The sequence below is a fragment of the Macaca thibetana genome, chromosome 19 (assembly GCF_024542745.1).
Source record: "Macaca thibetana thibetana isolate TM-01 chromosome 19, ASM2454274v1, whole genome shotgun sequence".
Lineage (NCBI taxonomy): Eukaryota > Metazoa > Chordata > Mammalia > Primates > Cercopithecidae > Macaca > Macaca thibetana.
The window spans coordinates 20,909,210-20,929,433 of NC_065596.1; the positions used below are offsets into that span (position 1 = coordinate 20,909,210).

Here is a 20,224-nt window from a genome sequence, read left to right on the forward strand (position 1 = left end):
AAAGCCCCTGAGCTGTCTGAAAGGAAGGGGTTTTTGTCAACCTCATGCTGTGCTGGGCTGGAAAGTGCCTGACCTACGGTACGTGCTCAACACACGTTCGTTCTGTTGTTTTGGGGTTTTTGTTGTTGTTGTTTGTTTGGAGACAGTCTCGCTCTGTCGCCCCGGCTGAAGTGCAGTGGCGCGATCTCTGCTCACTGCAACCTCCACCTCCCGGGTTCATGCCATTCTCCTGCCTCAGCCTCCTGAATAGCTGGGACTACAGGTGCCCGCCATTGCGCTCGGCTAATTTTCTCGTGGTTTTAGTAGAGACAGGGTTTCACCGTGTTAGCCAGGATGGTCTCGATCTCCTGACCTTGTGATCCACCCACCTCAGCCTCCCAAAGTGCTGCGATGACAGGCGTGAGCCACCGCACCCGGCCGTTTTTGTTTTTTATATGAGACAGGGTCTTGCTCTGTCGTCTGGGCTGGAGTGCAGTGGTGTGATCATGGCTCACTGCAGCCTCGACCTCACGGACTCAAGGGATGGTCCCACCTCCATCTCCTGAGTAGCTGAGACTACAAGTGTGCACCATCATGCCTAGCTAATTTTTTTTTTAATTGCATTTTTTGTAGAGATGGGGTCTTGCTATGTTGCCCAGGCTGGTCTTGATATCCTGGGTTCAAGCGATCCTCGCACCTCAGCCTCCTGAGTAGCTGGGACTACAGGTACATGCCACTAAGCTCAGCTAATTAAAAACATTTTCTTTTCTTTTTTTTTTTTTTTTTTTTTTTTTTTGAGACGAAGTCTCACTCTGTTGCCCAGGCTGGAGTGCAGTGGCCGGATCTCAGCTCACTGCAAGCTCCGCCTCCCGGGTTCACACCATTCTCCTGCCTCAGCCTCCCGAGTAGCTGGGACTACAGACGCCCGCCACCTCGCCCGGCTAGTTTTTTGTATCTTTTAGTAGAGATGGGGTTTCACTGTGTTAGCCAGGATGGTCTCGATCTCCTGACCTCGTGATCCGCCCGTCTCGGCCTCCCAAAGTGCTGGGATTACAGGCTTGAGCCACCGCGCCCAGCCAAAAACATTTTCTTTTGTAAACACAGGGTCTCATTATGTTGTCCAGGCTGGTCTTGAACTCCTGGACTCAAGCAATCCGCCCACCTCAGCCTGTCAAACTGCTGGGATCACAGGCGTGATCCACTGTGCCAGGCCACATGCTGGTTCTGATTGTGAATGTGACTGTTACAGCACGGCCCCGTCCAGAGGCTGACCCAAACCCTCCCATTCCCTGTCCCGGGGCAGGCGAGGGAGGTGGACGGGGAGGGGCGGCGTCTTCGGAGGCCACTTACCGAAACACTTGCTCTGGTTGGTAGCTCGATCCATAAACACCTTGGAGGAAATGATATTGCCGAAGGGTAGGAACATCTGCGTCAGCTCCGTGTCTCCAAACTCCTGGGGGAGGTGGTAGATAAACAGGTTACAGCCCTCGGGACCTGCAGGTGGGGGAGAGAAAGACATAAAGCCCCCAAGGAGAGGAGGCGAACCCCCCCGGGGGAGGGGCACAGGTCTGGAGCCCGCATCTGGCTTCTCCAGCTGTCCGGAGAGGGGTGCCCCAGACACCCAGAAAGAAGGGGCCTGGATATGGGCTGGGGAGGGAGACAGGACACACCCACCCCTTGACTGCATCGTAGGATCTCACACTGGGCTAGTCCGCACCAAAATGATCCTCAGACTCCAGGTAACTGACAAGACCCAAGGGATCCCCTACTCCCCAAAGCCCACATCAGACCTCAATCTCTGATCCCAGATACCCGAAAACCCCCAGAAGTACACCCTCCAGAAAATCCCTCCCTAAACTTCAAACTCTGGATCATCTACAAAAGTCAGATGAGCTGGGTGTGAAGAATAAGGAAACTTGGTAATATCTTTGCAATAATAATAATAATAAGACTCCAAAATAAAACTCATTTATAAAAGTCTGGTGTTCAGACACCATGCCTCGCTAAACATTTTTTATTTTTTGTTTTTGAGATGGAGTCTCGCTCTGTTGCCCAGGCTGGAGTGCACTGGCGTGATCTCAGCTCACTGCAACCTCCACCTCCTGGGTTCAAGCAATTCTCCTGCCTCAGCCTCCCAAGCAGCTGGGACTACAGGTGCACACCACCATGCCCGGATAATTTTTGTATTCTTAGTAGAGACGGGGTTTCACCATGTTGGTCAGGCTGGACTCGAACTCCTGACCTCAAGTGATCGGCCCGCCTCAGCCTCCCAAGGTGCTGGGATTGCAGGCGTGAGCCACTGCTCCCAGCCTGGCTATTTTTTGTATAGGTTTCGCTATGTTGCCCAGGCTGGTCTGGAACTCAAGCAATCTTCCTTCCTCAGACTCCCAAGGTGCTGGGATTATAGGGGTGAGTCACTGCGCCTAGCCAAAAGAATTTTTTTTTTTTTTTTTTTTTTTTTGAGGCGGAGTCTCGCTCTGTCGCCCAGGCCGGAGTGTAGTGGCCGGATCTCAGCTCACTGCAAGCTCCGCCTCCCGGATTCACGCCATTCTCCTGCCTCAGCCTCCTGAGTAGCTGGGACTACAGGCGCCCGCCACCTCGCCCGGCTAGTTTTTTGTATTTTTTAGTAGAGATGGGGTTTCACTGTGTTAGCCAGGATGGTCTCGATCTCCTGACCTCGTGATCCGCCCGTCTCAGCCTCCCAAAGTGCTGGGATTACAGGCGTGAGCCACCGCGCCCGGACAGAATTTTTTTTTTTTAATTTCCCTTTCTCAAGCCCCAGCTAGGGATAACTCCCCAGACCTTGGATAATTTTCAAAACTTAGATGATGCAGAAACAAAATCAGGCGAAATAAAAAGAAAATTCTCTGGTCCCCAGTCCCAGATATCCTAAAACCACAGATAATTAAACTACAACACAATATACCAACCATAAATAATTCTTTTTTTTTTTTTTTTTGAGACAGAGTCTTGCTCTATCACCCAGGCTGGAGTGCAGTGGCGCCATCATAGCTCACTGCAGCCTGTAACTCCTACGTTCAAGAAACCCTCCCACTTTGGCCTCCCAAGTAGCTGGGACCACAGGCACGCACCACCATGCCTGGCTAACTTTTTAATTTTTTGTAGAGATGGGGTCTCACTATGTTGTCCAGGCTGGTCTTGAACTCCTGGCCTCAAGCGATCCTTCTGCCTTGCCCCACCAAAGTGCTGGGATTACAGGTGTCAGCCACTGCACCCAGCCAATGCTTGTCTTCTTTCTGTTTGTTTTGTTTTGCTTGTTTTGAGATGGAGTTTTGCTCTTGTTGCCCAGGCTGGAGTGCAATGAATGGTGTGATCTCAGCTCACTGCAACCTCCACCTCCTGGGTTCAAACAATTCTCCTGCCTCAGACTCCGAGTAGCTGGGATTACAGGCATGGGTCACCACGCCTGGCTAATTTTTGTATTTTTAGTAGAGACGGGGTTTCGCCATATTGTCCAGGCTGGTCTCGAACTCCCAACCTCAGGCGATCTGTCCGCCTCAGCCTCCCAAAGTGCTGGGATTACAGGCGTCAGCCACTGCACACAGCCAATGCTTGTTTTTGAAACGCAAGTTTGTTCCAATGTGACTGAACAATTTTGAGCATAACCTGAATTTTGCATTTGTTCATGCACTGTTTCATCCTAACCAAAACTGTCGGCGACCACTGAAAACCGCATCCGGCTGTGCTGACCTTCAGAAGAAAATACACACCGCATGCCACACACCCTCCGACAGCTCCGCCAGTGTGCTGTGCGCTGCGCCTTCCCCATCCGGGGTCATGTTATCTGTCTGATTTCAGACAACTCTCCTTCCACTGTTTTACAGTCACTCACATGCAACAACCCTTTCAATCCCGTTTCCATGCGCATATTCTAGGTTTTCTCCAAGCTCAAGCACGGTATTTATCTCATGCATTTTCTTTTTTTTTTTTTTTTTTTTTTTTTTTTTTTGAGACGGAGTCTCGCTCTGTCACCCAGGCTGGAGTGCAGTGGCGTGGTCTCTGCTCACTGCAAGCTCCGCCTCCCAGGTTCATACCATTCTCCTGCCTCAGCCTCCCGAGTAGCTGGGACTACAGGCACCCGCCACCACGCCCGGCTAATTTTTTTTGTATTTTTAGTAGAGACAGGGGTTTCACCATGTTAGCCAGGATGGTCTCGATCTCCTGACCTCGTGATCCGCCCGCCTAGGCCTCCCAAAGTGCTGGGATTACAGGCGTGAGCCACCGCGCCCAGCCAGTCTCATTCATTTCTAAACCACATGACATGTAGAAAACAGTGCTACCATTTCTATGAGGGTCCCATCTTTCTTTTCTCTTAACATGTCACTGATAAAGGTTTTTGATTTTTGTTGTTGTTTTGAGACAGTCTCCCTCTGTTGTCCAGGCTGGAGTGCAGTGGTGTGATCTTGGCTCACTGCAGCCTTGACCTCCTGGGCTCAAGTGACTCTCCTGCCTTGGCCTCCCAAAGTGTTGAATTACAGGCGTGAGCCACTGCACCTAGCCAGCTTTCTCATTTTTATTTTTAAAATTTTATTTATTTATTTATTTATTTATTTAAGACGGAGTTTCGCTCTGTTGCCCAGGTTGGAGTGCAGTGGTGCAATCTTGGCTCACTGCAACCTCTGCCTCCTGGTTCAAGCGATTCTCCTGCCTCAGTTTCCCGAGTAGCTGGGATTACAGATGCATGCCACCATGCTTGGCTAATTTTTGTATTTTTAGTAGAGATGGGTTTCACCATGTTGGCCAGCCAGGCTGGTCTCAAACTCTTGACCTCAGGTGATCCGCCCACCTCGGCCTCCCAAAGTGCTAGGGTTACAGGTGTGAGCCACCGCACCTGACCATATTTTTTTAATTTTAATTTTTATTATTATTATTTTATTATTTTTTTTGAGACAGTCTTGCTCTGTCACCCAGGCTGGAGTGAAGTGGCACGATCTTGACTCACTGCAAACTCTGCCTCCCGGATTCAAGTGATCTTGTGCTTTAGTTTCCCCAGTAGTTGGGATTACAGGTGCACACCACCACGCTTGGCTAATTTTTTGAATTTTTGGTGGAGATAGGGTTTCGGCATGTTGGCCAGGCTGGTCTCAAACTCCTAAGCTCAGGCAATTCACCTGCCTCAGCCACCCAAAATGCTAGAATTACAAGCGTGAGTCACCTCGATTGGCCTACGGTTTTAAAACTTCATTTTTTTTTTTTTTTTTTTTTTTTTTTGAGACGGAGTCTGGCTCTGTCACCCAGGCTAGAGTGCAGTGGCGCGATCTCAGCTCACTGCAAGCTCCGCCTCCCGGGTTTACGCCATTCTCCTGCCTCAGCCTCCCGAGTAGCTGGGACTACAGGCGCCCGCCACCTCGCCCGGCTAGTTTTTTGTATTTTTTAGTAGAGACGGGGTTTCACCGTGTTAGCCAGGATGGTCTCGATCTCCTGACCTCGTGATCCGCCCGTCTCGGCCTCCCAAAGTGCTGGGATTACAGGCGTGAGCCACCGCGCCCGGCCTAAAACTTCATTTAAACAGTCTTTTGTATCTGGCTTCTTTCACTCAATATTCTACCTGTGAAGTTATTCCATGTCATTATAAGGATTGGCTACTTATCCCTTTTCACTGCTGTATAGTGTTCCATGGTGCGGCTCCATCCTAATTTATTTATCCATTTACTTGCTGAAGAACACTTGGGTTGTTACCAGCTTGGGTTTTGTTTTGCTTTTTTTTTTTTTTTTGAGATGGAGTCTTGCTCTGTTGCCCAGGCTGGAGTGCAGTGGTGCAATCTCAGCTCACTGCAAACTCCACCTCCTGGTTCGAACCATTCTCTTGCCTCAGCCTCCCGAGTAGCTGGGACCACAGGCACCTGCCACCACGCCCGGCTAATTTTTTCTATTTTTTAGTAGAAATGGGGTTTCCCCAGGCTAGCCAGAATGGTCTTGATATCCTGACCTTGTGATCCACCTGCCTTGGCCTCCCGAAGTGCTGGGACTACAGGCCCAAGCCACCACGCCCGGCCGTTGTTGTTTTTTGTTTTGTTTTGTTTTTTGAGATGGAGTCTTGCTCTCTCACCCAGACTGGAGTCCAGTGGAGAGATAGTAGCTCACTGCAGCCTTGACCTGCTGGGCTCAGTGATCCTTCTGCCCCAGCCTCCTGAGTAGCTGGGACTATAGGTGCACACCACTACACCTGGCCAATTTTTTATTTTTTTGTAGACATGGGTTCTTGCTAAGCTAGGATGGTCTTGGACTCCTGGGCTCAAGTGATCCTCCCACCTTGGCCCCCAAGACGCTATGTAATTACAGGCGGGAGCTACCGCACATGGCAAGAACTATACGGATTTGAACCCTGACTGTCACTCCAGAATCGAATCCCTCCCTCCTTCGACAGCCTGGGCTTTACTGGGGAGGCCTCATTACCTGAGATACCTCATCGTGCCATGCCCCAGCCTCAAAAAGGGTTTCCTTTCCAAAACATCCAGAGAATCACTCTTGGTTCTGGAGAGGGCTGGTAGGAAGTCACTGCTATTCCTACGGGATCGGGGCGAGCATGGTTCTCTTTTCGGAGGAGGAAAGAGAGAGGGAGATTCCCAGGGGTCAGCGGCTGCAACGGGACTCAACTCTAGCCTGTCCAGCCCCCAGGCCGCACTCTCAGCCCCGCGGGTCCCAGAGGCCCGGGCCAGGCACGGAGCCTGCAGGTGGACGGGGCGGGCAGAGGGCGGGGCTGGCGCCCAGGGGAGGTCGCGGCCGCCTCACCTTCTCGCTGCTGCTGCTGCAGGAGGGGCGGCGGCTGGGGGACGCTGTGCGCGATGGGCGTGATGGCCGCGGTGGGGTACATGGCTGCGGAGACCGGAGCGAGACACAGGGCGAGGAGGGGCGTGAGGCCACGTGGGCGGCCTGGGCGGCTGGGCGGGGAGGGGGCAGGGCCACAAGAGAGGGTGGGGCCAAGGCAGGAGTGGGTGTGATCATGGCCTTTGTGGGGAGGGTTTGGGGGCGGGGCCAGGTCAGAGGGCGGGGCCAAGAACACAGATGAAATGGGGTGGGGCTATTGTCTGAGAGGCGGGGCCATGGTGGAGGGCAGGGCCATTACCGAGACGCGGTGGGGTGGGGGCGGACCCCATGGCATGAGGGGAGGGGTACAGGGGTTGGGCCACAGCAGAGGGCGGGGCCAAGGCTACAGGACAATCCAGAGAGGGTGGGACCATTGCTTGAAGCGGGCGAGCCACAGTGGAGGTCAAGGCCAAGACCGGGATGAAGGGCATGAGTGGGGCGGGGCCATGACTTAATGGAGGGCTATGTGGGCAGGACCATGAATTGAGAGGCGGGGCCGCAGCAGTGGGCGGGGTCACAGCCAGGCCTTAGGAAGCAGAGCCAGAGGTAGGGGCGGGGCTTTAGCAGAGAGGCGTGGTCAGAGTAAAGACAGGACGTGAGGGGCGGGGCTAGGAGCTGCAGAAGGGAGGATAAGGGGCAGGGCCGAGAGCTGGGGTTGGGTCAGAAGCAGAGAAGTGGTCAAGAGGAACCCCCTCTCCCCAACACAGCATGAGAGGGTGAGGCCATGGGTAAGCGCTGTCCTTAAAGGACAAGGGAAGGTCCTGTTTGCGGGTATAGGTGGTGGTGGGGTGAGACCAGTAACAGGGCCAGGGGTTGAATACAGGACAAGGGTGGGCCCTGAGGGGCGGGGCCAGACGTAGGAGGCGTGGCTAGGCACAGAAGAACGACAAGTCCGGGGCGGGCCCTGGGGGCGGGGCCCTAGGCGGGGGCGGGGCCAGGGCCCACCGAGCGGGCACGCGGGCTGCCTCCTACCTGTGTACTGCTGGACTCCGGAGAAGGCAGGATGCAGTGTCTCGGCCACAGTCGGGCTCTGAGCTGCGGGCAGACAGATGGGCTGAGTAGGGCGGGGGCAGCAGAAGTCTTCCATCCACCCCCGATCCTTAGGAGCCGGAAGGACAGCAACAAACACCCCGCCCAGCTTCACCTCAGTGCTAAACCCTCTGTAGGACCAGGAAGCTGAGGCCGAGGAACATGAAGCCACTTGCACAGGGCCACTCAGAGAGCAAATGGCAGGAGCTGAACTGGAATCTGGGTTTCTCGGACTCCAGAGAGAGTTCACCATCGCCCCCATCTCCCTCTCCCCGTCCCGACCCCTTTGCCTCCCAAGAGGACCCTTCAACTCCTCTCTACTCCCTGGATTCTCCAGGACTTCAGCCTCCACCTCAGATCACCACCTGCCCCCATCCCCTGCCCCGTCTCCCTCTCCACATGAGTCTGCTCACCAGACACCCTTGGCTCCCCCATCCAGCTGTAGCCTTCCTGCTACCGCTAGGGAAAGGGGTAAGGGGAGGGAAGAGGTTGTCCAGGCATCAACCAAAGTTGATGATTCTGGGGAAAAATTCAACCAAAAAATTCTGCTCGAATGGACAGTGTGCTAGAGGGCAGGGGATAGTGGAGGTGACTGTGACTCCAAAGGCGTAGCAGGAAGGAGTTCACTTCGCGGGCAAGAAGCAGTTCTGTATCTTCATTGTGGGAGATACACAAGTCTGTATCTGTGACAAAATGGCAATTAACCACCCCTGCACACACACACATACACGAGCACAGAGTGCATGCAAAAAGTCGTGAAATCAGCTGGGTGCGGTGGCTCAGGCTTGTGATCCCAAAACTTTGGGAGGCCGAGGCAGGAGGATCGCTTGAGCCCAGGAGTTTGAGACTAGCCTGGGCAACATAGCAAGACCCTCATTTCTAAAAAAAAAAAAAAAAATCAAGGCCAGGCACCGTGTCTCACGGCTGTAATCCCAGCACTTTGGGAGGCCGAGGCAGGCGGATCATGAGGTCAGGAGATCGAGACCATCCTGGCTAACATGGTGAAACCCGTCTCCACTAAAAATACAAAAAATTAGCCGGGCGTGGTGGCGGGCACCTGTAGTCCCAGCTACGCGGGAGGCTGAGGCAGGAGAATGGCATGAACCCAGAGGCGGAGCTTGCAGTGAGCGGAGATCAGCCCACTACACTCCAGCCTGGGCGACAGAGCAAGACTCTGTCTCAAAAAAAAAAAAAAAAAAATCAAAAATTAGCCAAACATAATGTTACATGCCTGTATGTAGTCCCAGTGACTTGGGAGGCTGAGGTGAGAGGTGAGAGGATCGCTTCAGCCCAGGAGTTTGAGAGTTCAAGGCTGCAGTGAGCTTTGATCACACCACTGCACTCCAGCCTGGGTGACAGTGTGAGACTCTGTTGCTAAATAAATAAATGGTGAATTTGAATATGGTCTGGAGTTGAATTAATTGTATGGCGCCAGTGTTAGTTTCCTGGATTTGACAGTGTCCTGTGATTAGATAAGCTGTTGGCATCAGGGAAGCTGTGTGAAGGGTACCTGGGACTGCACTGTGGTATTTTGGTAACTCCCTGTGAACCTCCAATCATTTCAAAATAAAATGTTAAGGCCAGTCGCAGTGGCTCACACCTGTAATCCCAGCACTTTGGGAGGCCAAGGTGGGTGGATTGCTTGAGCCCAGGAATTTGAGACCTGCCGGGGCAACATAGCAAGATCCAGTCGGTACAAAAATTTAAAAATTAGCCGAGTGTGATGGTGCATGTTTGTAGTCCCAGCTACAAGGAAGGCTGAGGTGGGAGGGTTGCTTAAGTCTCGGAGATGGAGGCTGCAGTGAGCTGTGATGACGCCACTGCACTCCAGCCTGAATGACATAGTGAGACACTGTCTTTAAAACTAAATAAATAAAAATAATTAAAAAATAAAAAGTTAGAAACAAATTCTCCTACATGGTGGAAAGACAGATAACTTACTTCACATAAATTAGATGTTGGAAGATGTCTGCCCTAAAATTGTATGTGTAGCATAGAGAAAGGAAGGACCTGTGCCTCATGAAAGCAGGTGCAGCCCAAATAAGTGGGTCATTCATTCTGCATTGAATGAATAAATGAATGAATCCAGGCATTGATATCTCCCCAAATAATACAGATGAATAATTAAGATGTATGGGCTGGGAGCAGTGGGTGGATCACCTGAGGTCAGGAGTTCGAGACCAGCCAGGCCAACATGGTTAAAACCCGTCTCTACTAAAAATACAAAAATTAGCCAGGTGTGGTGGCACGCGCCTATAATCCCAGCTACTTGGGAGGCTGAGGCAGGAGAATCACTTGAACCTGGGAAGCGGAGGTTACAGTCAGCCAAGATTGTGAGACCGCACTGCAGCCTGGGCGACGGAGTGAGACCCTGTGTGAAGCCTTTTGCACACGGATTAAATTGTCGATGCAACCTCATGAGGCTACTGATGTTATCCGCCCCATTTCCCAGATAAGCAAACTGAGGCTCAGGGACATAAAGAGCCCATCCAGGGTCACTGAACTGGAATTTAAGCCCAGAAACATCCAGATGCACCGTTTTAATGTGTTGCTACCCTGCCACGGCCTCCCTTCCTATGTTCACAGCTCTTATCTGCTCAGCCAAGACACCCTTTTTCCTGCCCTTCTGTTCCCTGGGCACTGTGATGTAGGTACTCATACTTGTTCTGGAAACACCATCTCTACTCCCCGCCACTCTCCTAGACCCCAGAGGACCACCCCAAGTTACCTGGGTAGGGCACAAGGCCATTGGCATAGACGGTTTCCAGGGCGGGGTGCCCACCTGGAAAGGGCACGACACCTGCAAAGCCATTGGTGATGGGAGCCACGAGGCCAGGCACGGCGGTGGTGCCCAGCAGCGGGGGTGAGTGCAGCCCTGCAGAGTGGAAGAGGGTCATGGGGAGGCCAGTATGGCTCTGGCTCAACCCACCCATCCTTGGGCGCCTGGAGGAAGCTCACCAGAGGCAGGAGCGATGGGTGTGGCAGGCAGCCCATTGAGGCTGACGGCGCCTATCTGCTGGATGTGACAGGGTGAGAAGGCCACGCCGGGACTCAGGTAGCTGCCCGAGGTGGACAGGACTGTTGTCTGCTGTTGCATGAGCTGGGGGTGAAGAGATGTCATAGTTGGGGTGACATCTCCCCCGAGATCATGGCTTATGAGTGGAGGCTTGGTCCCCCAGTTACTAGTGAGGAGGTCAGGCTGGGGATCTTGGCTCAGGCTGAGATCAGAATTGGAGCTCAACCTGGGATCAAGGCTCAGCCTGGGAGCAGGGATCAGTTAGGAAGTGAGGGTCGGGCTGAGATCAGGGCTCAATCTAGTCAGGAGTTGGGGCTCAGCCTGGGATCAAGGCTCAGTCTAGGATCTGGGCTCAGTTAGAAAGTAAGGCTCAGCCTGGGACCAAGGCTCAGTCTAGGATCAAGGCTGTTAGGAAGTGAGGCTCAGACTGAGATCAAGGTTCCATCTAGGATGAGGGTTTAGTTAGAAACTGAGGCTCGGCCGGGCGCGGTGGCTCAAGCCTGTAATCCCAGCACTTTGGGAGGCCGAGGCGGGTGGATCACGAGGTCAGGAGATCGAGACTATCCTGGCTAACATGGTGAAACCCCCTCTCTACTAAAAATACAAAAAACTAGCCGGGCGTGGTGGCGGGCGCCTGTAGTCTCAGCTACTTGGGAGGCTGAGGCGGGAGAATGGCGTGAACCCGGGAGGCGGAGCTTGCAGTGAGCCGAGATCACGCCACTGCACTCCAGCCTGGGAGACACAGCGAGACTCTGTCTCAAAAAAAAAAAAAAAAAAAAAAAGAAACTGAGGCTCAGCCTGGGATCAGGGTTCAGTCAGGAGCTGGGGCTCAACTTGGGATCAGGTCTCAGCCAGGGTGGAGCTCGGTTAGGTCAGGTCTCAGTTTGGGGTCGGTCTGGATTTGGAGGTTCAGCCAGAATTGGGCCTAATTTAGATGTGGGGCATAGCCAGGTTCTGGGGCTCGGTCCAAGACTGGGTGTTAATGTGAGATTAGGGCTCAGTCTTCTGGATTCAGGAGCTCGGTCTGAGTTTAGTCTCAATTTGGAGTTGGGGTTCAGCCACGCCAGGAGAGGACCCTGAGTCAGGGAGATGGAGGGAGAGGCGGAAGACGGGCCAAGAGGCAGGAGCCCCCGACAGAGAGTAGACGGAGATGGAGAGAGAAGGAGCCGGACCCCCAAAGCCACCCCTGGATCACTCACAGCCTGGGCGTAGGCACTGTAGGGGCTGAAGGGCAGTGTGAGGGACGGCGTCAGGATGCCCAGCTGGCCCACCATCTGCTGCATGCGTCTGAGCGTCCGCTCCTTGTCCGTGTCGGCGAACTTGACCACCAGGCTGGAGGAGGCTCCCTGCAGGGGGCAACGGCGAGCAGGGAGGGAAACGGGCTGGGAGGTAGCCAGGACTCTGGGGTCCCTGGATTCACGTTAGCTCAGGCCCCCTGGGTGAGGGGCATAATGCCAGTGGCTGTCGGCCATGTCCACGGGCCCCCAGCCCCAGGAGCCAGGGCCACAGCGAGGACCGCGTGGAGATCAGCATCCTGGACCCAGCAGCATCTGCACAGGTGCAGCGCCCAGGTCTAGGGGGCTGTGATGGGGCACAGGTGGGGGCCCTGACTGTCAGCCACACGGTCAAAACAGATGGAGAATCCCGCCGCTGGAGAAGAACAGGGAGGCACAGATGGAGACACCTATAACTTCAGCTCACCTGAGAACAGGCGAGAAACCAGTTTCCGAAGGAAAACAGCGGGCTCAGGTGGACGAACCTGCCATTGTCACTCCACACCTGAAACTCCAATCTCCAGAGAGGAACAACTGGGGCACAGACGGGTGACCCTCCAACTCTCACCCACACCTGAGAACAGGTGAGACTCCAGCCACACGAGAGGAACGACGCAGGATAAGTAGATGATCCTGACTCTGTTCCCCGTTCCCCGGAGCTAGCAGGGAGTTCAAGGGAGCTCAGCCCCGGATTTTTTTTTTTTTTTTTTTTTTGAGACAGAGTTTCGCTCTTGTTGCCCAGGCTGGAGTGCAATGGCGCAATCTCTGCTTACTGCAACCTCCGCCTCCCAGGTTCAAGTGATTCTCCTGCCTCAGCCTCTCGAGTAGCTGGGATTACAGGCGCCTGCCACCACGCCCAGCTAATTTTTTTTATTTTTAGTAGAGACGGGGTTTCACTATGTTGGCCAGGCTGGTCTCGAACTCCTGACCTCAAGTGATCCACCTGCCTTGGCCTCCCAAAGTGCTGGGATTACCGGCGTGAGCCATCACGCCCAGCCCCAGACCCGGATTTTTGTGCCCTGTGCAGGCAGATGAACCTGTAGCCCATCCACCCAGTGGACAGCGAACAGCAGCCACTGGTGGGGACAGGGGGCCCTGCTTTGCTGAAGCACAGATAGAAACCCATGTGACTGCTGTCCCACCCCATGGCTGTCCAGGTGCCACAGTGCTGGGCTGAAATCCACCAACAGGCAGCCCTGGGCAGTCGAAGCAGCGGTGAGCAAGGGAGTGTCTGTCTGTGCAGTCAGGACGCTGCAACAGGTCCTGTTATCAGTGTCAAGAGAAGCCCAGTGGCCGGGCACGGTGGCTCATGCCTGTAATCCCAGCACTTTGGGAGGCCAAGGTGGGCAGATCACCTGAGGTCAGGAGTTTGAGACCAGCCTGACCAACATAGTGAAACCCTGTCTCTACTACAAATACAAAAATTAGCCAGGCTTGGTGGCACATGGCTGTAATCACAGCTACTTAGGAGGCTGAGGCAGGAGAATCACTTGAACCCAGGAGGTGGAGGTTTCAGTGAGCCAAGATCGCACCACTGCACTCCAACCTGGGTGACAAAGCGAGACTCCATCTCAAAAAAAAAAAAAAAAAAAAAGAGAGAGAGAGAGGCCTGGGGTCAGGGGCTCAGGAGGCCATTCCCACCCCCCACAAACCAGCTCACACCCCAATTTTCGGGCTCAAGAAGGAAAATATTTTCCCCTTCGACCAGCTCCTCCCTGATGAGCTGGCTCCCAGCAGGATGCACCCTGTAGCCTCCCTGTCTTCGCTGACATGCCCCCTTTGATAGAGAACTCACTCCTCCAGACGCCTACCAGCCCTGCCCTGGGACATCTATGAGCTTGGGAACACTTGCCCTTGTGCTGAGCTAAGCCCCTCCCCTGGGTTTTGAGAGCTGAGGGAGGAGGCTTGTTCCCCTCAGGCCCTATCTTCCTTGTAGCAGATTTGGAGATGTGTATGCAGGGACGATGGCTCCTGGGGACTCCTTCCTCAGGGGAAGGGCTGTCCCCAATGCCTCCTTGGTCCTCCCCACCCTCTCACTGCTGCAGACGCTGGGACCTGTCCCCAATCCCCATCCCTCCCTCAACCATTGAGTCGACATGCCCCCCATCCATTCTCACCCTACTGTCTGTTTTCTGATCAGCCCTCCTCCGTGTCCACTAGGCCCCAGCTCAGGCCTCCTCCTCCCTCAGCTGGACCTTGGCCTAGCCGCCTCCCTGGCCTCCCAGCCTCCAGTCTTGCACCCTGCCCATCCTCTACATTGGCCGCAAAGGGATATCTGCAACCGACCTGGCCCATCTCCTCTCTTGCTCTAAACCATCTGTGACTCCCCACTGCCGTAGGAGAAAGTCCAGGCTTCTCATCCTCACATTGCGGCCCCATCTTCTATGGCTCCTCTGGGCTACCTGTTGCTACCTCCCAGCCTTTCTTCTTGTTAGGGCCTCTCCTGGCCTCAGCAAATCCAACCCAGGTGTCATCCCCTCTAGGACATCCTTACATGTACACATATACACACTCACACACTCACAACCTATACTCAAACAGACCTGCATACACTCACACACATACACAATCACCCACAATACTGACTCACTCACACTCAGGCACACACACACACACACACACACCTGCCCGCAAATGCACCTGCAGATGCACACACATGTGCTTCCTCCCCCATGGCCCAGGCATACACACATGCTCACACACACAGAAACACACACGTGTACTCACATACACACATGCACATGCACCAGTATCTCTACACTAGCACACAATGGCACACTTATCCGTACATATTTACACACAACCCCCGTGCACACAGCACTCACATAACACTCACCTAGTAGTAATGACACAGTCAAACACACACTCACACACACACGCATGCATGCCTTCTCAGGCACACTCACACCCAAACATGCACACTCACCAACACGTATACACTTGTAATACATCCATGTGTGTGCTTGGATACACTTCGCTTGCATACTCACCTCCACATCTGCACACACTCACACGCATATACCCACTCCAGGGACCACAGCCGGGGACTGTGCCTCTTTCTCCACCTGTGCCCCCTCTGAAGGACAGCCGGGGCTACTGGGTGACAGCAACGGTAGGAATATGGCCTGTTTCATCCCTGTCCCCTCACCCCTTTCCCACGCCCACCCCCACGGCCAAGGGCAGCTCCAACTCACCGGCATGGTCTGGCTCCCATGCAAGGCGTGGATGGCCGCCTGCGCCTCCGTGTGGGAGGAGAACTTCACGAAAGCACAGCCTGCTCCAAGAGAAGAAGAGGGTGATGGGACTGGCTGAGTGGGGGCCACAGGAGAGGGGACAGAGAGACCTACATGGCCAGTGTCAGACACATGCAGACAGAGAGAGTTGATAACAGAGAGACAGCCAGCCATTTGCTCAGACGGAAAGCTGGACAATCAGCCAGATCAAGGGTCAGAATGGAGGAGAATCGCACAGACAGCCACAGAGTTAGACAAAGAGCCGGTCACCCACACAGCCAGCCAGCCCGCCATTTCTTCATTCAGTCCAGCAGAAAGTCAGTCAGCCATCCAGGTAGCGGATTAGACAGTCAGTCACAGAGTTTGTGAAGCACACAACCAGATGGACGGTGCAAGGCTGGGAACCATCAGGGAGGAGGTCCCATCCATCAGAACAAATGACAGGGACCAAGGTCCAGATAATTACGATCAGATATGCGGAGTTAAACTGACAGACCACCGGACACACTGTCCTATGGGCAGAGTCCACAGAGATACGTGCAGGTCCAGACAGACCCTTCTGACCACAGCCAGACAGATGGAAATTATCAACCGCCAGACCTGAGCGGACCCAGACAGAGCCACACAAGCAGACAGACCACCACCAGAGACCACCAGACACAGGCTAATGCAGACAGACAGTCACATACACAGAGATCACCAGACACAAGCGAATGCAAACACGGTCCCACGGACGAAGTCCATAGAACAGACAGAGGCCACTGGACCTGGCTCCAGACTGGTAGAGTACTATGGAAGGGCCAGCCATATTGTGGGGGGAGGGGTGGAATGTTCTGGAATTACATAGTGGTGATGGTTACACGGCTTTATGAATAGAAAAAAAAAGCACTTAATTGTACATTTTAAAAAGGGTGAATATGGTGGGATGTGAAAGACATCTCAATTTTTTTTTTTTTGAGTTGGAGTCTCGCTCCATTGCCTAGGCCAGAGTGCAGTGGTGTGATCTCAGCTCACTGCAACCTCTGCCTCCCGGGTTCAAGCAGTTCTCTGCATCAGCCTCCCGAGTAACCGGGATTACAGGCGCCTGCCACCACGCCCAGCTAATTTTTGTATTTTTTGTAGAGACGGGTGTCACCATCTTGGCCAGGCTGGTCTTGAACTCCTGACCTCGTGATCTACCCACCTCAGCCTCCCAAAGTGCTGGGATTACAGGCGTGAGCCACAGCGCCCAGCCCTCAGTTTTAAAAATGAAGAACCAGGCAATGGTCTGAAACCATCGGACACATTCAGTTCTAGTGAGGTAAGAAAGACCAGAGTGGAGTCGGTCCCAGATGATGAGCTCTGTGGACAGAGACCGACAGACACCATCATTTGGACTCTCAGGCAGGAAGATAGCCAGACAGTCAGACACAACCAGAGACCACCAGCCAGTCATATGGACAAATCATATAGACAGAACCAGGAGGAAACAGTTCTACGAACTGTCAGGTGGAGGAATCTGAGACCACAGGGCACAGGTAACTCTGTCTGGGGAGAAGCCCTGCCCCTCCCCCAGACCCCGCCCCAACACAAGGCCACGCCCCTGCATCCCTACTCACAGGCAGCCCCTGGAGAAGTCTTGCCCTTCTCCAAGACCCCGCCCCATCCCAAGGCCACGCCTATGCATCTCCGCCCACTCCACAGCAGCCCCGCCCCTCTTCAGGACCCGTCCCCAGAGCCAGCATGCAGACAGAGCATGCAGGTAGGATCAAGCGGGACTAGTCTGTGCTCCACACCACCCCTGTGAACCAGCCCCTCCCCACGAGCCCCAGCCTCCTATGGGCCTGGCCCCGCCCCACCTGGCCAGCCCCACCCCCTACATGCTCAGCCCCGACCCTTCACAGGGCCCCTCCCCGTGGAGCCAGTCCTTCCTAACCCTAGGTATTTCACTCCTCCCTATGGCCCCTCCCCTACCCAAGACCCCACCTTTGCAGCCTCACCCACAGACTTCACCTCTGGAGAAGCCTCGGGCCTCTCCAGGGCTACATCCTCAGAGCCAGCTCCTCCCCCCCCCGCAGCCCCACCCCCTCCCCAGATCCCGCCCCTACAATTCCGCCCCTCTCCAAGGCCCCGCCCCTGCAGCCTCACCCACAGACTCCACCCCTGGAGAAGTCCCGCCCCTCCCCAGGGTGCCGCCCCAGAGCCAGCTCCTCCCCATGCTGCAGGCCCCACCCTCCCCACAGGCCCCGCCCCCAGAGCTAGCCCCGCCCCTCTCGCAGTCCCGACCTGGCACCCGCCAGTCACCTTTGCTGCTGCCGTCAGGCCCCCGGAGCACGGTGCACTCGTCAATGACCCCGAAGGGCTGGAACAGCCGCAGCACGTCCTCCTCCGACTGCTGCTTGTTCAGCATCCCCACGAACAGCTTCCGGTCCCCTGTGGGCGGCGACACCCACCTCAGCCGAGTCCCCGGCCTCCGGGAGGGCCTCCGGGATTCCTCCCTCCCTCCAACAGAGTGGAGGCGGCAGGGCAGGAAGACGCGGCGCCCTGCCGGCTCCGGTTCTGCGCGTGCGAGGGAGGACCCAGCCGCGCCCTTTCCCTGCCCCGGATCTCTCCACCCTCCCACGGGCCCTGCACGGTCCCATCTCCGGGCGTTTGCCCAGGCGGCGCCCCCGCCTGAAATGCCCTCCCTGCAGTCTTCTGGGGTCTCTGCTCCACTGCTCCCCCTCCAGGCGGAGATGACCTTTCCCTCTGGTGCACTCAGAGAGCCCGCACCGAGTACTAGGACTAGGAGCTGCCTCGCCGGGCCTGGGTCCCGTCTGTCTTTCTGTCTGCCCCCCGGACCTGCCAGGCGGAGGTGGGCACTGATGATCCCCGCACTTTCATGGTGCCCAGCAGAGGCCCCTGCCCAACTTTGTCGGGATCAAGAGGGGCCAGGCAGTCACCATCTGTGGAATAGAGGGAGGGTTCACGTGCTCATAGGACCAGGGGCCTTGGCAGGCTGGACCCCCTGACGGGTGGGGCTGGGCTGGGCCAGCCTCTTCTGTATGAGCTCTGCCCCCTTGGGTAATTGCATGCTCCCTGGTAATGGGGAACGCGGTGGCTTCATCTCCCAGGGACGGTGAGCTGGGTTACTATGGAAACTGCTCTCGGCAGCTGTCACTCATGGGGTTGGGAGGGAGAGAGAGAAAGCAGCAGAGAGACTGAGAATCAGGGAGAGAGAGGGACAGATCAGAGAGAGCACACGCGAGAGAGACTGTGTGAGACGGAGAGAGAATAAGAGGGATGAAGAGACAGAGAAGATACAAAGGAGAAAGAGATACAGAGGGAGATAGAGAGAGAGACAGAGAAATAGAGACAAAGATGGAGACATACAGACCCCACCTCGCTACTCCCTGTCCCACGCTGGCAGCCAGGGTGGAGAGTGTGAAAGGGGCTCCCATCCCAGAGGGCCTTTACTGGGCTCCTACATATACCTAGGCGTCCTAACACTCCTGCCCCACACCTCCACTCAACTAAGTCTGGCTGCCCTCTTTCAGTCTCTGCTTGAGATGGAGAGGAAATATACAAATTTCCAAGAATGACTAGCTTTGGGTCCCATGGGAACAACCGAGTATGCCCCTGCCATGGGCACGCCCTGACACCAAAGTCCAGCCCCACACAGACACCACTGACCCCAGCCTGCATGTCTGCCCACATGCCCAGCCTAGAACAGTCACGCACATATGTGCAAACACACCCATGCACCGGCTGGGCACACGCACATGCACACAGGCAGGAAGGCATCCCCACCACACACCACACAGGTGTGCTTATGTGTACCAGCTGCAGAAACACAAATGCACAAGTGCACGTACTCACACACATCTGCACACAGGCATGCCAGGTGTGCATACTCATACACACACATTTAAGCATGCACACACAAACAGAGACCCCAGAGAGCAATCCACAGCCCTTCAGGCCCCCATCGTGTGTGTCTGAAGCCCCCCAATTATTGTACCCTGGAGGGAGTGGGGTATTTGTAACTCAGGGGAAGGCAGCTGGACCTGGCTAGACCCTGCATCCTCCCTTGGGAACTATGGACATAGCCCCTTCTGCTTTCTGGAACCTGCCTCTCCCCCCACCAAGGGGTGTGTGAGCAGGCATGCGACTGCTGCATGCTTTGGGGCAGGAAGACCAGTCCCAGATCCACAGGCCTCGGCCACTGCCCCTTTGGGGGAGAGAGGAAGGAAGAGATTTTCCTTCTTCTCCCATTCCTCCGCCAACCCCCAGCCAGGCAGCCACGGAGAGATGACAACTACCTCCACGGCTTTCGCTGTCCGCAGGCTTCACCTGGATTGGCCGCGCCATCTGCAGAGAGAGGGGGAAGGGGAAAGTCAAGCTCAGGAGTGGGGGTGTGGTGGGCGGGGGTTTTGCCTGAGCTCTGTGGGACAGCCCTGCCCACCTCCCACCACCAGCCCTCAGCACCCCACCACCCCACTAACACCCCAGTCAAAGCAAATGACACTTGGTCCCGCCTACAGCAGAAACTGTGTGACGAACTCTTAGCCCTCAAAATCCAACAATATTCCTTCCTCCAGGAAGCCTCCTTGCTTCCCCAAATGTGATAGGCCCAGTTCCTCCGGTCCCTTTATATGATGTGACTTTGCAGTTCCTACCATCAAAAACTAGAGTCTATTTTCCCACTCCTGGCACCTGAACTTGGCCAAGTGACTGGCTGTGACCCATAGAATGTGGTGGAAGTTAAGTTGTGGGAGTTCTGAGCCTAGGCCTCAAGAGACCTTGTAGCTTCCACTCTTGGAACCCTGAGACTGCCAGGTGGATAAGCCCAGGAGGAGGAGAGGCCTCATGGAGACAGAGGCCTCTCTGACAGTCAGCACATGGGA

General features: G+C 54.9%; 2 protein-coding genes across 7 annotated transcripts in view; one reads left to right on the forward strand and one right to left on the reverse strand.

The window, feature by feature from the left end:
* The window catches only part of TLE5 (TLE family member 5, transcriptional modulator), a 392,013-nt gene that overhangs the window by 146,441 nt on the left and 225,348 nt on the right, over positions 1-20,224 (forward strand). The gene's annotated exons all lie outside the window — the stretch shown is intronic.
* Positions 1-20,224, reverse strand: part of CELF5 (CUGBP Elav-like family member 5) — a 77,618-nt gene that overhangs the window by 4,909 nt on the left and 52,485 nt on the right. For 3 of the 6 annotated variants that reach the window (XM_050770482.1, XM_050770483.1, XM_050770486.1), the window contains exons 3-11: positions 19,637-19,688; positions 17,643-17,771; positions 15,321-15,400; positions 12,052-12,198; positions 10,795-10,936; positions 10,565-10,711; positions 7,780-7,842; positions 6,733-6,816; positions 1,330-1,473 (exon numbers count right to left, since the gene is read on the reverse strand). In XM_050770482.1, coding sequence (XP_050626439.1) covers positions 1,330-1,473; positions 6,733-6,816; positions 7,780-7,842; positions 10,565-10,711; positions 10,795-10,936; positions 12,052-12,198; positions 15,321-15,400; positions 17,643-17,771; positions 19,637-19,688 — 988 coding nt within the window. The remainder of the gene's footprint in view (positions 1-1,329; positions 1,474-6,732; positions 6,817-7,779; positions 7,843-10,564; positions 10,712-10,794; positions 10,937-12,051; positions 12,199-15,320; positions 15,401-17,642; positions 17,772-19,636; positions 19,689-20,224) is intronic. The other 3 variants (XR_007721588.1, XM_050770485.1, XM_050770484.1) reach the window with 2 other exon arrangements.